This window comes from Meleagris gallopavo, chromosome 3 (genome assembly GCF_905368555.1).
Source record: "Meleagris gallopavo chromosome 3, MGAL_WU_HG_1.1, whole genome shotgun sequence".
Lineage (NCBI taxonomy): Eukaryota > Metazoa > Chordata > Aves > Galliformes > Phasianidae > Meleagris > Meleagris gallopavo.
In genome coordinates, this window is record NC_139406.1 from 90,263,838 (window position 1) to 90,279,018 (window position 15,181).

Here is a 15,181-nt window from a genome sequence, read left to right on the forward strand (position 1 = left end):
CGTGGCACAAGCAACTGCAAATGAAGTTTGTACAAAGCAGATGTTACTATGAAACACATCAAACAAACTGAGAACACACAAAACATTTATGCTCCCAGTGCTATTTCATATGCAGAAGTTTTGGGTTTTTTTTTTTTTTTTTTTCCCCCCCCCCAAAGCCACGGCCTTTGTTATTAAAAAGAGAGGAATGCTGCAGTGTTACACTGCTGGCTTCAGGCAAACAATCAGTCTGCTCTCAGCTTGAAAAAACCACCCTGGAAAACATCCAGAATGAGCAGCAGCAACACCACACAGAAAAAGCCACCAGGGAAATGGCTTGTTTTTGCAAGTTCATGGGAATTTGAGTTTTGAAACACAATCTTTCCTAGTTGTCTGACACTGCCTCATGAAAGGGAACTGGCAACCTTTCCGATGAGAGGCTGACTCTGAGCAGCACAAAGAATTCGTAAGGACAATTGGCCTGCCTAACTTCTAGGAGGTAAAAGTCAACATTTTGGAGTAGCAGAAAATTTTCTGCTTTGCTGAGAAGAGAGCAAAAACTGGATTTTAGCATTGCTGTTGCTCCAGGAGAAAACTTCTTCTCTAACCTTAACTTCAAACAGCTTCTCAGCTTGGACATCAGGAAAAAACTCTTCTCAGAAAAAGTGGCCAAGCACTGGAACAGGCTGCCCAGGGAGGTGGTAGAGTCACCATCCCTGGAGATCTTCAATAAAAGGGTAGATGTGGCACTGAGAGACGTGGTTAGTGGGCATGGTGGGGATGAGTCTTTTCCAACTATAATGACTCTATGGTTCTCAACATCCTAGCATGACAAAAAGAGGGAAAAAAATCCCTGCTTGGTGCATTTTTCATCTAGAATTGGAGAATCAAGTAAGATGGAAGGGACTCCCGGAGATAACTAGTCCCATCTTCTTCTAAAGTTGGGCTTGATATACAACGAGGTCAGGTTCCTCAGAGCCTTCCTCAGTCAAGGTCTGTAAGCCTCTCAGCATGGAAATTTCAGTCTCTGGATGACCTGCTTTAGTGTGTAACCATGCACCCTGGGAAACGTCTTTCTTGATAAATGATCACATCTTGCCTTTCTGGAAATTGTGACTGTTGTTTCTCGCCTTTTGGCTGTGTATTTCTGAGGAAAGCCAGGTTCTTGCATTTTTGTCCATCCTGTGTATCTGGTGATACCTTTCCACTCTCACTTTTTTTTCCTCCTCTTCCCCTTGTGACTCTATGAGTAATCTAAATTTTCAGCAGCAACCAAGAATGTTCCTCTCCCCTTCCTGGAAGAGGAATTCCCTTCCCTGTCTGAGTTTACACACTATCTTCCTATCCACATTTTTTAGGGCTTCCTTCTCCTCTGTGCCAGCCAACAGTTATCAGTACAATCTGACTGCAAACTAAAAAGAGTAAATAAATAAATAAATAAAAGAATAAATGAACTGTGACCTAGTACCCAAACCATACTATTGTATCCTATCTTCTCCCTGTAGTCCCTACCTGGGCCTATCACTCCTTGTGTAGTCAACTCTGCACAGTCAGTCAACTCTATAGTCAGTTCCTTCTGAGAAGGGCTATGTCCTTCTCTAGCTATGTAAATTATTTGGCTACAGATGAGCTCCCAGAGTTACACACAGATACTTAAGAAAGCAGAAAAAAACTGAAAGTGCAGCTTCAGCTTAGGATAGCTTATCCACACACGCACTCTGAAACAACACTGTAATCACAGTAAAGTTGCCTCTCATTTTAACAACTTGTGAATTTTCTTCGAACACAAACATCCAGTGAGAGCATGCGAGGTATTATGAACACAAGTGAAACAAGACATAAGATAAAACTTAAGAACTTGGCAATGAATCACAACCAATTCAAGAGTGGATTTACAGCTGTACAATACCCACATATTGTTTGAGGCTTATGTTGCCTCAGTCAAACAAATACTGAACACTTAGAATACCACAAAAGTGGTCATAAATATTAGACATGTCTATACAATATCTCAGTAATGCTTCGAAGTTTAAATATCATCCCTATACCTTGTCTGGAGAAATGAATTTACAGGCACTGGAATAAATTATTACGAATAAACTAAGAGTGTGAATTCAGAATGGTGTCAAAATCATGTCATTATCATCAAGATAAATTGTAAGGCAGTCCATCCCCTGCAAAATAACTTCTAGCTAATTACAGTGCATTTCTTGCAACCGCACAACTGTGCAAACAGATGCCTAAAGGAACCTGTGTGCTACCTGTGTTACAAAGCGACTTTCAGCAACACCTCCTCCAAATCTTGTTTGTTCTACTGCAAATGCTCAGACACCTAATTCAAGACATCTACTCTGAAACGGGACAATTGGTTTACTTATGAAACAATTGCATTTTACCCCAGAACTTTCACTGCAGGTTTGCCTAGGTAATAACTCTAAATTCCTTCTACCATCCTGCTAGAGAATTGTAGCTAAAACTATAAACAAACATGGAGTTCTTCCTGGCAGAGAAACATGATTCATGTTTCCTATCATATGAATTCACTCCCTAATTTAATTTACTACAACAGATAAGGTCCAGATTTCCAAAAAAAAGTACCAACAACCTGTCTTTCTGATGCTAAAACTTATCACACTCATTTTTAACAGAAAGAAAGTACTGTAATGGAAGATAAAGCAAAAACAAGTATTTCTGAGCAAGGAAATCACCTTTCAGAAGAATAACCCTACCTGAGTTGTGCTTTAAGTTCAGTAAACCTGGGTCGTCTACTAGGGTCGTATGCCCAGCACTTGGTCATAAGGCTGTAGAGGGTGGGAGGGCAGTTTGGAGGCATGGGCAGCCGCTCACCGTTCTCAATCCGACCAATAACATCATTATTTTTCACTCCCTGGAAGGGCTTTACCCCATGCATCAGGATCTCCCACATACACACACCTACAAAACACACAAAACAATTCATTTTGCCTGTGTGATCAAAGATAACCTGTTAAAATAAAAGAAAGCAACCCCTTCCCCCACCCCCAGCACACAAAGTCTTCATTTTAAGAGTGCAGAGATTTAATAAGAACAGTGACTTAAATAAAGGACAAAAACCTTCTTTCAGAGCTGTTACGTTCAGCTACACTACATGTTAGAAATGTATCAGCTCCCACAGCAGCTGGCCGGATTTGCACAGCCAAACAACGCGATTTCTTCAAAAACACAGAGCCATGGAATCGATCCCTACTTACCAGCTGAGAGCAGAAGGGAGAGATGTGCAGTAAGATTACATGTGCACTACCAACCAGAATTGCTGGTGAGGAAGCACGACCTGCAACTGGCTCACAGCAGCCTGGTTTCACATTTAGTTACGTTCTACCTATTGTAAGTCAGAATGGTTGCTCATATTCAAATCTACTCTATTTTCTCTCTCTTTTTTTTTTTTAATGATGTAGAATGAGCTGTATTTGCTTTTCCTCTGACTAGTTCCAACCAGCTTGTTCAGACTCGTAGGATGTATTTTCTCTTTGAGGGTGATTCAGCCCTGGCACTGATCCAATTTTTTTATTTTATTTTATTTTTTTTTGTGCTGAAGCCATGTAATAAAACAGCTTCTGTTGAAACTATGTTAAAAGAACAAAGAGACTATCAGCCAGTATGTTTCAAAGGCTTAATTCTTCTAACTGGGACTGTCCCAGAGCTTTCTCCATATTACTATAAAAATCACATACCCTTTGCTTAAAAGCACTCATATTTCAATTTGCAAAGTGAGTGAACCCTTACTTGTCTGTCCTGCTCTTATTTAATGTCTCATCATCTTTGTTCCTCCACACAGCCTATGTTTGTTTTGTCTGTGCACACAAGCAGTCAGTAAGCTCTAGCTTGAGCACAGGTGATCATATTCATATAAAAGCTTTCCAATTTAAGAAAGAAAGATCAAGGTTTCTGGATATTTCCCCTGACCCATATTTTTTTTCAGCTTCTGGTCATATTTTGTATGAGTGCTACGACATATTGTTTAGTTGCTTAGGGGGTAGTAATAGTGATGGGAGGACAGCTGGACTAGATGATTTGTTGGTCCCTTCCAACCTCATGATTCTATGATTCCATGATTCTATGACTGCAAGCTACGAGGAGCTATCAAAAGTAAACTTAAGTGGGAATTTAGCATTAAAGAGCTGGAAATAGGACAAGATGTAGGCTGATCTAGACCTTATGAAAATAGCAGAAAAAAATAAGAAAATACAAGGTGAAAATATAAAACAAACTGAAAATAACCATGGTATTACAAAGAGAAATAAGAGGAAAAAACAAAAGTTAAAAAAAAAAAAAAAAAGGTCTCCATTATGACCTTCATTTCTGTCAGTTTCTTACTAGAGATGAAAAAGCACTTGAAACTTCAATGCTTACTGAGAAAAAGAATAATACAGAGACAGAAAAGATGCTGGAAGAAATTGGAATTTTAGAAAGAACAGTAAAAATATAGAGGAATATCTCGAAATCATTAATCTCACAGTGATAAAAATAAGCATCAAACATTTCTGCAGGACACTAAAAACCTCACCCTTTGGTATTCACCTACCAAACATCCACACATCACTTGCTGAGGTAAACCGTCGGAAGTTGATTGACTCTGGAGCCATCCATTTGATAGGTAACTTTCCTTTGGAAGCTACAAGAAGACAAGAAGGCAGGCCATTATTCCTACTGCTGTGCTCAGACACTGAGTTTATTCTCAGGGAAATCAATTAATCTCTACTGAATAACTATCAAACTTTGTACTGCAGGTCATCTTCTAGAAAGAGGGGAAAAGAGCAGCACTTGACATAAATACATGGACTGATTAAGCTTCTTCTAATTTCAAGTCAGTTCTTATTTATAGATGCAGGTGACATCAAGTTGGGAGAAAGTGTTCATTTCGAATATATTTCTACTTTTTGCAAGTTAAATCAGACACTGTGATTCTTTTTTTTGATGCATACATCAAAATAGGAATTTACTGCCATCTTTTCAGTTCTTGAACACTATCATTTTACCAAAACAAGAAAACAACTGCTAGACCAAGAAAATCTGATCAACTCCTTTTGACAATCAACTTAGCACAGTGAAAAGCAGTGCCTTGTAAGATGAACCCAGAGTGCCAACTTACCTTTATAGTAAGTACTGTCTTCCATGTATCGGGATAAGCCAAAGTCACCCAATTTCACACAGTCAGTGGCAGATACCAGCACGTTTCTAGCAGCAATATCTCTGCCAAATAGAGGAGATACTATTTATAGTTGTTTAGAAACTTATGCTGATAAAATACCATTTGAAAAATATTATTAAAGCCCAGAAATATCAATCTGCTTTTGAAAGGACCAAATCACTCTTCCAGTCACAGTTTGGATGTACCCAGAAAAAAAAGAGGACTATTACGTGTTTGCTACTGATTCTGAAAAGCTTGCAGAAATATGCTCTGGTCTATTTGATCCTTTCGAGTAAAAACTGTCATCCTAAGGTGTAACTGTCAGTGTCAGAGGAAAAAGTTTTAGTTTTTCACCTGTTTAAAGATTTAAAGGCAAAAAAGTTTTGGCAGTTTAAATTAATAGAAATAAGAAAATCTGCCCTCTGCCACTGGAAGGGTTTGGAAATGCTTTAACATCTCTGTCCTGTAAGAAGCTTCTTAAGGAGCCCAGTTTTAGTGGTACTACAGTGCTTCCAATAAGATATGCATATTCTTTTCCTGCAGCATCCCAGGTGAGAGAAGCAGCCTTATTTGTTTGTTGATTCTGGATTCTGGCAGGCTGACAGACTTAAATTTGAGCAGCAACCTGAAGTGATCTACTTCCTCCCATTTCAGTACAATACAATTAAGTTGTCTTTCAAAGTTTTACTGCTAGAGTTAAAATGAGCAGCTACTTGGCCAAAATTCAAATATCTGTGACAACTATAAGGGTCTGTTATTTACAATGCTGATACATTTATGTAAGTATACATAAATATCTAATATGCATATACACATATGTATGCACGTTCAATGTATACTACCTATCATTTGCACTTAAATATTTAAACACAGACAAAATGTTCAAGTTCCAAATGCTTCATGATAATTTTGTCAACTGTTAATTGCATACAATACAATTGTCTTTTCTCCCTAGGGAAGAATTCAAAGGTAATAAAAATTTGAAACACACAAATACAGAAACATAGGATCACTTTTTAGTTAAGCAAGAAGTTGTATGTTATAAACATTTTATTCTCCCTGTTCTTTGCTTACGAAGCCAGCTGCCCCTTGTTTTACTTCTCTGTGTTTGGAAGATGACAGCTGACAAGCAGTTTGAGAAAATGTTGTAACCACAATGCAACAACTCAAATGGAATTTATTCCTCTGATTAAAATGAGGCACCATCTCCAAGGCAATCTAGGAGTGAGCCAGCAGATGTCGCTCTTGAAAAGGGGGTTATCCTGCTATCAGTCTAAAAAGAGCTGTACTAACAGGAAGATGGACATAAAACACGAATGTACTGCTGCTACATATTCATCATAAGCCAAGAAAAAAACCAGGAAAGTTAAGCTTAAAATATAAAGCTAAGCTATATGTATCTTAAGCACGCATCTTCCCTCAAGCAAGCATATCCAATACCCAGAATACTCCCAACCAGCAATCTGGTAATCCTGCACGTTCATTCCCTGACGTTTCAACTAGCCACGTATAAAGACAGACAAATACACATATACATAAAGTCTTACCTATGTACAAATCTTTTGCTCTCTAAGTAAGCAAGTGCTGTGCTAAGCTGGTAAGCGTAGAGGATCAGGGAGGCCAGGTCCAAGCTGAATTTTCTTACTTGCAAAAACGATCTCAGCTTTTTGCATAAAGAAGAGAAAAATGAAAGTGGTCAGGATGAAAGATAAAAGATTCAAACAAGCTGCATCTCAAACTGTTGAGTTTACAGAAGTGTCAACAGGTCTGCTTTTGTTTCAGACTGCACGAGAACAGAAAACCATTTGCCATGAAAAACCAGAACTCTGCACAAAAACCAAGCAATTTTTTCTGCATGAAAAATGTTACCTAAACCAAGTAAACTTTTTTCCATTGCATTCAGGCTCCTTCTGAGTGCTACTGCTTTTCTAGAGACACCTGGTCCTGTGAGCTCTTCCACTAAGTGTGCTTGTTTTTTTTCTTGAGTTCAGGGGACAGCAGTATACAGCAAATCAGAATACAGATAAGAGCTGTATTGTTTGAGAAGAATGCATTTTCTTACTTTATATTTGCTAACATATATGCACTTCTCTCAGAGCACTTGCTATCAATGCAGAAATTTTATAAACTGTGTTCCCACTTAAAGGCAGTTAGGATCTACTACAAAGTGGAACTAGATGCTGTGTATAAGTTAAAACAAAGATTTTAAAAGTAATTTGGACAACAGAAAATAAATTTATAATCTCGTGACAGAAAATGACTCCTCTATGGTTCTTTCCTGTCTTTCTTGTTTTGTCTACTGGGTTTTTTGTTTGTTTGTTTGCTTTGGTTTGGTTTTTTTGGAACAATGAATTGCAGGTTGGTAATTAAAATGACAGTTATACAGTATGAAATATATGAAATATTACTTCAATTCACATTTTCAGATATGCACAAAGGAAATAAATCAATTTTAAATTCTGAGATCTAGTTTGGTATAAACCATTCATCCAAATGACATGATAATGAGGAAAGCCACCTTAATGAGGGTCTCTGTACAGGAGAAAAAACATGATAAATTCAGTGTTCCAAGGGACAAAGAACAGTATTACTCAGGAAGCTTCCAAAAAGAAAAAAATAATAGTTTGTAACTACTGTCAGTAAAATGTCATGAGCCATATTAGTCTATGAACAGCAAACCCACCCATTTTCATGTGCCAAGTTCAGTTTCCCAGGAGCAACTCTGCAAGACTGGGCTAGTAATGGCTTTATTTACCCACTTCTACCTTTCCCACAAACTCTCCCTGCTATCGTCTCCTTCAGTTGCTGCCTTCACAACACAAGCTTCTTCTGCCACCTTAAAGGAACGAAGGAGGTATCACATAGTAACTTCCCTTCCAGAACACAAGCTTGCAAATGCTGTTTAAATGGTATCTCACTATCATCATCTGACTTGACACAGGTCATGCTCTCACCCTGCAAAAACAACCAAAGTTCTTCTGAAAACTATGACTAAATCTCTTTGGTATGAGCTGATGCAGATCCCTTAGTGGAGGAGTTAGGTCAAATTTTGCCATTCTTGTGTCTGAGTCCATAATTCTAAGACAAGTATGATATCATGTCTGTCGAGTCTGCCTTTGCCTTAGTGCAGATCAGTGATTTTTTCAGTGTTTTGCAAAGCCAGACAAGAGACCAAAGACACATGAGAATTTTTCGTACCTCTCCAAGCGTACAGAGCTCCATGATTATCCACACTGGGTTTTCTGTAATAACTCCAATGAGCTTCACAATGTGAGGATGATCAAACTGACGCATTGTTACTAAAAGGAGAAAAACCAAGATTGTATGCTACAGAAAATCTGGGGTATTTAAACAATAAAAAAGTTCTATCCTGACTGAGCATAACATGAGCATGTTGACCTATCAGTTCAGTGTATGACCTTAACCTGTGCCTTTCTACTGGAAGAAGAAGAGGAAGGATAAAACTGAATAATTCAATGGCTGAAAAAACGTGTGTTAGTTTATGACACAGACACACCACCTCATGTAATGACTATGCTCACTTCTGATCTTATTTTCTATGGGCTTAATTAACTTTTCAGTCTCAGCAATGCAGTCAGTAGATTTCATGCACTAAGACACAGAAATGCTGATTAACATTCCAGGGAGGTATGTTTGTTAGGTTAAAAGAAATATCAGTCCTCTGACTGTATTTTCATCTCCCAACACACACGATGAGCATTATTAATTTAATTTTACAGTACTCTCTCTTTTGTATTTACAATGTATAGTGTCAACAGAAATACACTACAAAACAATTACTGAACTGGCAAGTCTGCTTTAGTTCACACATAACTTGAGAAGAATAATCCCCTTCCCTCCATAATATGGCTTTTTATAAATTGTAAACTGCAACAGTAAGCACCTTTTCTATTCTAAAGAGCTCTGAATTCTACTTCTGCACCCTAGTTCACAGCAGTTGTATAACCAATACACCCTGCAACGTTAAGTATCCCAAGAGAAATTCTTGGATAATGCTACTTGCATGACTTAATCTTGTAATAGTTCACTAGCATATTTTATTGCACAGAAACTTAAATGGGCCAACTTAAGAACATACTCTTTAAAATATTCATGTGTTATGAAAACTACAGGAAATCAATAAAATACACAATCCTATCAATATGTAACTTAACACATTAATGAAAAGGAATAAAGAATGAATGGTGACACATCAACTGGGCAAGAAAAACTGGTAAAAAAACTACACAGAATGGAACTCGATTCCTAAATCACTGACTTCTCCTCATCCCTTTTGAAGGGAATTTCAGAGTGCATACATTATGAAAAAGTATACACTGCTAAACCAGTTTACCTGAACCTGGATGAGAAGTAATGTCATACTATTAAAAATTTCTTCTCAGGAACAGTGGTAACATATTGGCACAGCCTACTCAGGGAAGTGGTGGAGCCGTTGGCACTGGAGGTGTTCAAGAAACAGGCAGATGAGGCACTGAGGGCCATGGTTCAGTGCTATGGTGGGGATGGCTTGACAGCTGGACTAGATGACCTTTGAGGTCTTCTCCAACACTAATGATTCTATGATTGCACCTTTAAATCTTGGTAAATAAAGTGTATATTAAAAACAAAACACCCATTACTTATCTTTAGAGTTCTCTTACACCGGTCTAACTCAATGAAATATACATTTCTTCGTTGATGTAAAATGAAGCAGGAATACTGTTATAACTATTAAATCAATGGAGAAGGAATTAGCACAAGTATTTTGATACTTCATATGGCCTTATCAGTTTTAAACATATTTCATTGCTGGAAAGTATCCTCCAGAGACTGATTTTATCAATGTTACCTGACAAACTCAAAAATTCATTTTGCCATCCAGCTTCAAAAGATATAAGGAAGATTCAGTTTCCAAAAGGAATGAATAGCTTGTGGAAAGGAGTAATTCACAAAAAAAAAAATTGGAAGATTAATAGAAATCTACAAATCCCATGCAGTTTATATGGTAGCATATACAAATACCTCAATGGTAACACGCTACAATGCAAGAGCAGACAGGACTGAAGAAACAGATGTTACTCACTGAAATGTCTTCTTTCATGCAGAAACACTTAATCACTAACGTTGGAAAAGATGATTTTACTTAGTCCAACTGTCAACCTATTACCATCTTGCCTACCAAACCATGTCCCTAAGTGCCACCCCTACCACAGACACTGACTCCACCACTCCTCTCAGTCTGTTCTAATGTTTGACCACTTCCTGAGAAGAAATTTTTCCTAATATTCAACCTGACCTTCTCCTTGTGCAGGTGTTCCTCCTTGCAAGAATCAATCTTAAATCTTTTCAGCACTGGAAAATTCACCACAAGAAACTACAATGCCCAAACTACTAAATCAGTATGATTTATACTACTACTAAGTATGATCTTCCTATCATACTTCGAAGTCCTGAATTTGCAAAGCTTTTGTTTATGTATGCATTACTAAGGAAAAAAAAAAAAAAAAATCTGAAGCTTTTTAGCAAAAAAGCCAGCTCTGGCTAGATGCAGGATATGGGCCCTTTAGAGAATGCTCTTAGAAACAATGAGGCAACATCTCAGAGTTTGCAAAGGAGAAACATAATGGACTGGAATTACTATTAAAAAAGAAGAAAAACAGAAAAATGATTAAATCAAACTTGTAAAGCACTATTTATCTGCCTACAATACTGGTGTTTTCTGATCTGTCGAGCACAGGAGTCTAAAAGTGGCATTAAATTACTTTCTACATTGTAAATTACTTTCTACATTAATAGACAGCTGTCTAACTTTGACTGCTAAGTTATTCCTAAAAACAACAGTACTTACACTTTTCCAAAGCTAGACAAGTAATTGAAAGAATTACAGCAATTTAAGAAAAATACAACATTCCGAAATAATAAGCCATTAGCTATGAACAAATTTTCTAAACAATTAGGAAAAAAAAGAGCAAAAAGAACATCAAGTAGAGAGCACATCGTAACAACTGGCTGTAACTAATTACTTTAATGATATACCACAATACCTTCACAAGACACAGAGACACAACTGTGGAGGGTAACAGGCAGTATTTGCTTATAAAGCCAAATGTTACAGAACTCAACAACTACAACACTCCTATGGAAGTTTTCTGCTAGTATTTTCTTTTAAAAAAGTTTTCCTCATATATCAAAGATGCTGTTAGAGGACTGCAATATTTATAGGCACATGTTTAAAAAACTGGTTTATTTCATTAAGTTCTGAAATTTCAAAACAGATATAAATTTTATGCAACATCTTAGCAACTTAACGAGGACAACAACCTGATGTAAAAGGTAGTGTAATACATTGATACAAATGCTACTATATTAAAAAAAATCATTAAGAAGGAAATAGGAGATCAGATTTTCGACACTCCAAAACCAATTCTGAAGCCTTCCAGGAGTCAGATATCATTGCTGAAATTTGGAAACCCAAATAATCTACATATAATCATATACAAGGGCAATGCCAAGATATCAAGCAGTCTTCCTGGCATATATTGCAGGAGAGAACAAAGCCCATACTATATATTAATAAAACAAATTTGTATCAGAAATCTCTAGCAAAGATTCTTTCCAAGGACCATTTACAGAAGCTGATAATGTAATACTCACAGGCTTCTTGTAGGAACTTTTCTCTAACGCTGTCTGAGGTGCAGTTTTTACATGTTTTGATTGCTACAGCCATAGCTGGATTTTCCTGAAAGAAATTTAGAAATAACTGAAACACAGCCCACATAAAATTAGGTCTAAAATTCTAACAAAACTGATTTAGAGAAAGTTAATATTAACTAGAATGCCTTTAGTTAAGAAATTAAATTTGAAAGCATCAATGTTAAAAATATTATTATAACCGAGACATTTAGTGCACATTTACATCTAATTAAAATATTATGTTTTAAATTACATTAATTCATACAAGAATTCTGAAGATGATTAAGTGTGCAGTACTGTAAATGTTCCAGCACTACAGAAAATTTGAATAGAAGCACAGTTAGCAAAAGCAAAGGGAACAAGTAGATACATGCCTGAAAAACACACTTGGCTTCTGCAAGCAACTTGGAAAGCCAAATAAAGGGCTTTTTGTGGCTTTTTGCAGTGCAAAGACCAGCTATAATTTTTGACTGACTCAAATCCTTTATACAAAGCAGATTGCTAACAGGACACATATTAAGTCAGCTTTTCAACTGAATTGAAACTACAAAGAGAAGTAAAAGATTTTATAAATTAGCTTCACAGCCAGTTACACTAAGAGCTTAAAACTGAGTTTAACAGAACACATGTATTCCAAAGCAGAAACAGATTTGAGCATCTGATTGCTTATCCTCCAAATACAGAAAAATGAGCAGCTCTCAGACAGCCCAAAGGAGGCCTCCTGGCTCAGGAGGAGGCTTTCATCTTATCTTCCTTTGGTGCGCCTTACAAACACTCCTTTCTAAATCACAGACAGCACTGAGGAGTTGTAAGAGAGTTTTTTTTTTCCTAGAGAAGCTCCAGGCATGCTGTCTTCACAAGGATTCCAAACACCACGATTTACTTGGAATTTTTTTTTTTTTTTTTTTTTTTTTTTTTTAAGTTTAAATTTCTATGTGGCAAGTGCAGAACCTGCATAATGAGCTGGAAAGCCCACGTACTGCTGGCTCTCACAAGAAAAGCTCTGCATTAAGTTGTAACAGAAGCTGCTCCATCCACGATGAGCTCCATCTGCTCCAGCACAGCACATCCCCACTGCTGCATCTCAGGCTCAAGCGTCACTTCAACAATTCTTAATGAATTGGAAAAGCAGGTGAAGTGTTTTAAAATTGATCCTGACCAAGGCCTGAGAAAGGATTAATGCATTCCCAAAAATTGCAGCTCGGAGAAAAAGCACTTGCTCTGGTGAATGAAAAGCCAGATACAAACCAGCCTGGAAGGTCAACAGTATCCTGAGCTGTACCAAAAGAGAGGTGGCAGCAGGGAGAGGGAGGAGGTTGCCCCCGTTTACTTTGCCCTTCTGAGGCCATATCTGGAGTACTGTGTCTGGGCCTGGAATTTCCCAGAAAGACATGGAGCTGTTGGAGTGGGTACAGAGAAGGACCATGAAGACAACTATGAAGAGGGCTGGAGTGCTTCTCAGCCTGAAGAAAGGTTGGAGGAGTTGGGCTTGTTTAACATGGAGAAAAGAAGGCTCCCAGGAGACCAAACTGAGGCATTCAAGTACCTAAAAGGTGCTTTACAAGCAAGAGTAGACAGTACTGGGCAGACAGTAAAGGGACAAGGGGGAATAGCTTTAAACTAAAAGAGGGAAAACTTAGGTTAGATATAAGGAAGAAACTATTTACTCAGAGAGTGGTGAGGTGATGGAACAGGCTGTGAATGCACAATCTTTGGAGGTGTTCAAGGCCAGGTTGGATGGGAATTGACCTTGACACGCTGGAAAGGTGGGCCTGGGTGAACTGACGAGGTTCAACATGGCAAAGTGCAGAGTTTTGCAGTTGGGCCAGAGGAATCCCAGGCATCCATACAGACTGGAAGGAGCGGTCTTTGAGAGCAGTCCTGTGGAGAAGGACCTGGGGGTCTTGATGGATGAAAAGCTTAACACGAGCCAGCACTGTGCTCTTGCAGCTCGGAAGGCAAATGGGCTCCAGCAGAAGAGGGGTGGCCAGCAGGGACAGGGAGGTGATTGTCCCCCTCTACTCTGCTCTTGTGAGGCTCCATCTGCAGTACTGTGTCCAGGACTGGAGCCCTCAGTACAAGAAAGACAGGGAGCTGTTGGAGAGGGTCCAGAGGAGAGCCACAAAGATGATCAGGGGACTGGAGCACCTCCCCTGCGAAGACAGGCTGAGGGAGCTGGGCTTGTTCAGCCTGGAGAAAAGAGGGCTGCGGGGTGACCTCATTGCAGCCTTTCAGTACCTAAAGGGAGCCTACAAACAGGAGGGAATCAACTCTTTGAAAGGGTAGATAACTGCAGGATAAGGGGAAATGGTTTTAAGTTGAAGGAGGGAAGATTTAGGTTGGATGTCAGGGGGAAGTTCTTTACTATGAGAGTGGTGAGGTGCTGGAACAGGCTGCCCAGAGAGGCTGTGGATGCCCCATCCCTGGAGGTGTTCAAGGCCAGGTCGGATGGGGCCCTGGGCAGCCTGATCTAGTATTAATTAAATGGAGAGGTTGATGGCCCTGCATATGGCAGAGGGGTTGGAGCTTCATGATCCTTGAGGTCCCTTCCAACCCTGGCCATTCTGTGATTCTGTGAGCCTTGGGCACAGAGATCTGGTGGTTGGTAACCCTGCCCATGGCAGAGATGTTGGAACTGGGTTGGAACTTTTTTTTTTGCATAAGAGGACAGAACAATGAGTATCCAAAAACAGACTGGTAACACTTGTATAGGAGACAGTAAACACTATTTTAAATGACTCTTTTAGCTTATTGCCATAGTAAATAAGTCTTCAAAGACAGTTTTATTAGAATTGCTTGCACGTGAACATTAAGATGCTATATGCATGCCTAACTTTTCATACAGTATGCCATACACATGCGGGTTTGTGGTATTTCAGAAATATTTAGTAGCAAGTAGCCTTGTAGAAGACGTGGTTGCTATTCAACCAATAGAGTAAGAATCTCACAAGTAAGCGAACAAGGATAAATGAGGTTTTCAAATTGGAATTTGAGCTAGCAGAATAAGATGCCAGGCATCTTCCCCATGTTTTTACATGTGAGCTGAGTAACACACACAAAGATGGAAAAGCAATCATGTTATTGTAATTGATTTTTTTTACCTGCTCTATCATTTCTTCCAGACATTTAAGCTACAGTCTATGATTATTACATCAAAATTTAATGATACCTTACTCCTTTCACTTTGCATATTTGAGTATCTTAGATGCGGTAATAATTTCATTAATGAAAGTAACTAGTAGGTTAACATTTATAGAAAGCTGACTAGGTACATGATGACTTAACAGAATCTGTTTTCCTATTCAAGAAAAATGGAGATGGACAACATTTACAGAACAGCTC

At 38.4% G+C, this 15,181-nt stretch overlaps 1 protein-coding gene across 10 annotated transcripts in view; it reads right to left on the reverse strand.

Moving 5' to 3' along the window:
- The window catches only part of PTK2 (protein tyrosine kinase 2), a 195,521-nt gene that overhangs the window by 28,735 nt on the left and 151,605 nt on the right, over positions 1-15,181 (reverse strand). For all 10 annotated transcript variants that reach the window (XM_085221741.1, XM_085221740.1, XM_085221742.1 and 7 more), the window contains 6 exons: positions 11,801-11,885; positions 8,345-8,445; positions 6,694-6,809; positions 5,108-5,208; positions 4,541-4,630; positions 2,709-2,913 (listed from right to left, as the gene is read on the reverse strand). In XM_085221741.1, the coding sequence (XP_085077867.1) occupies positions 2,709-2,913; positions 4,541-4,630; positions 5,108-5,208; positions 6,694-6,809; positions 8,345-8,445; positions 11,801-11,885 (698 nt within the window). The remainder of the gene's footprint in view (positions 1-2,708; positions 2,914-4,540; positions 4,631-5,107; positions 5,209-6,693; positions 6,810-8,344; positions 8,446-11,800; positions 11,886-15,181) is intronic.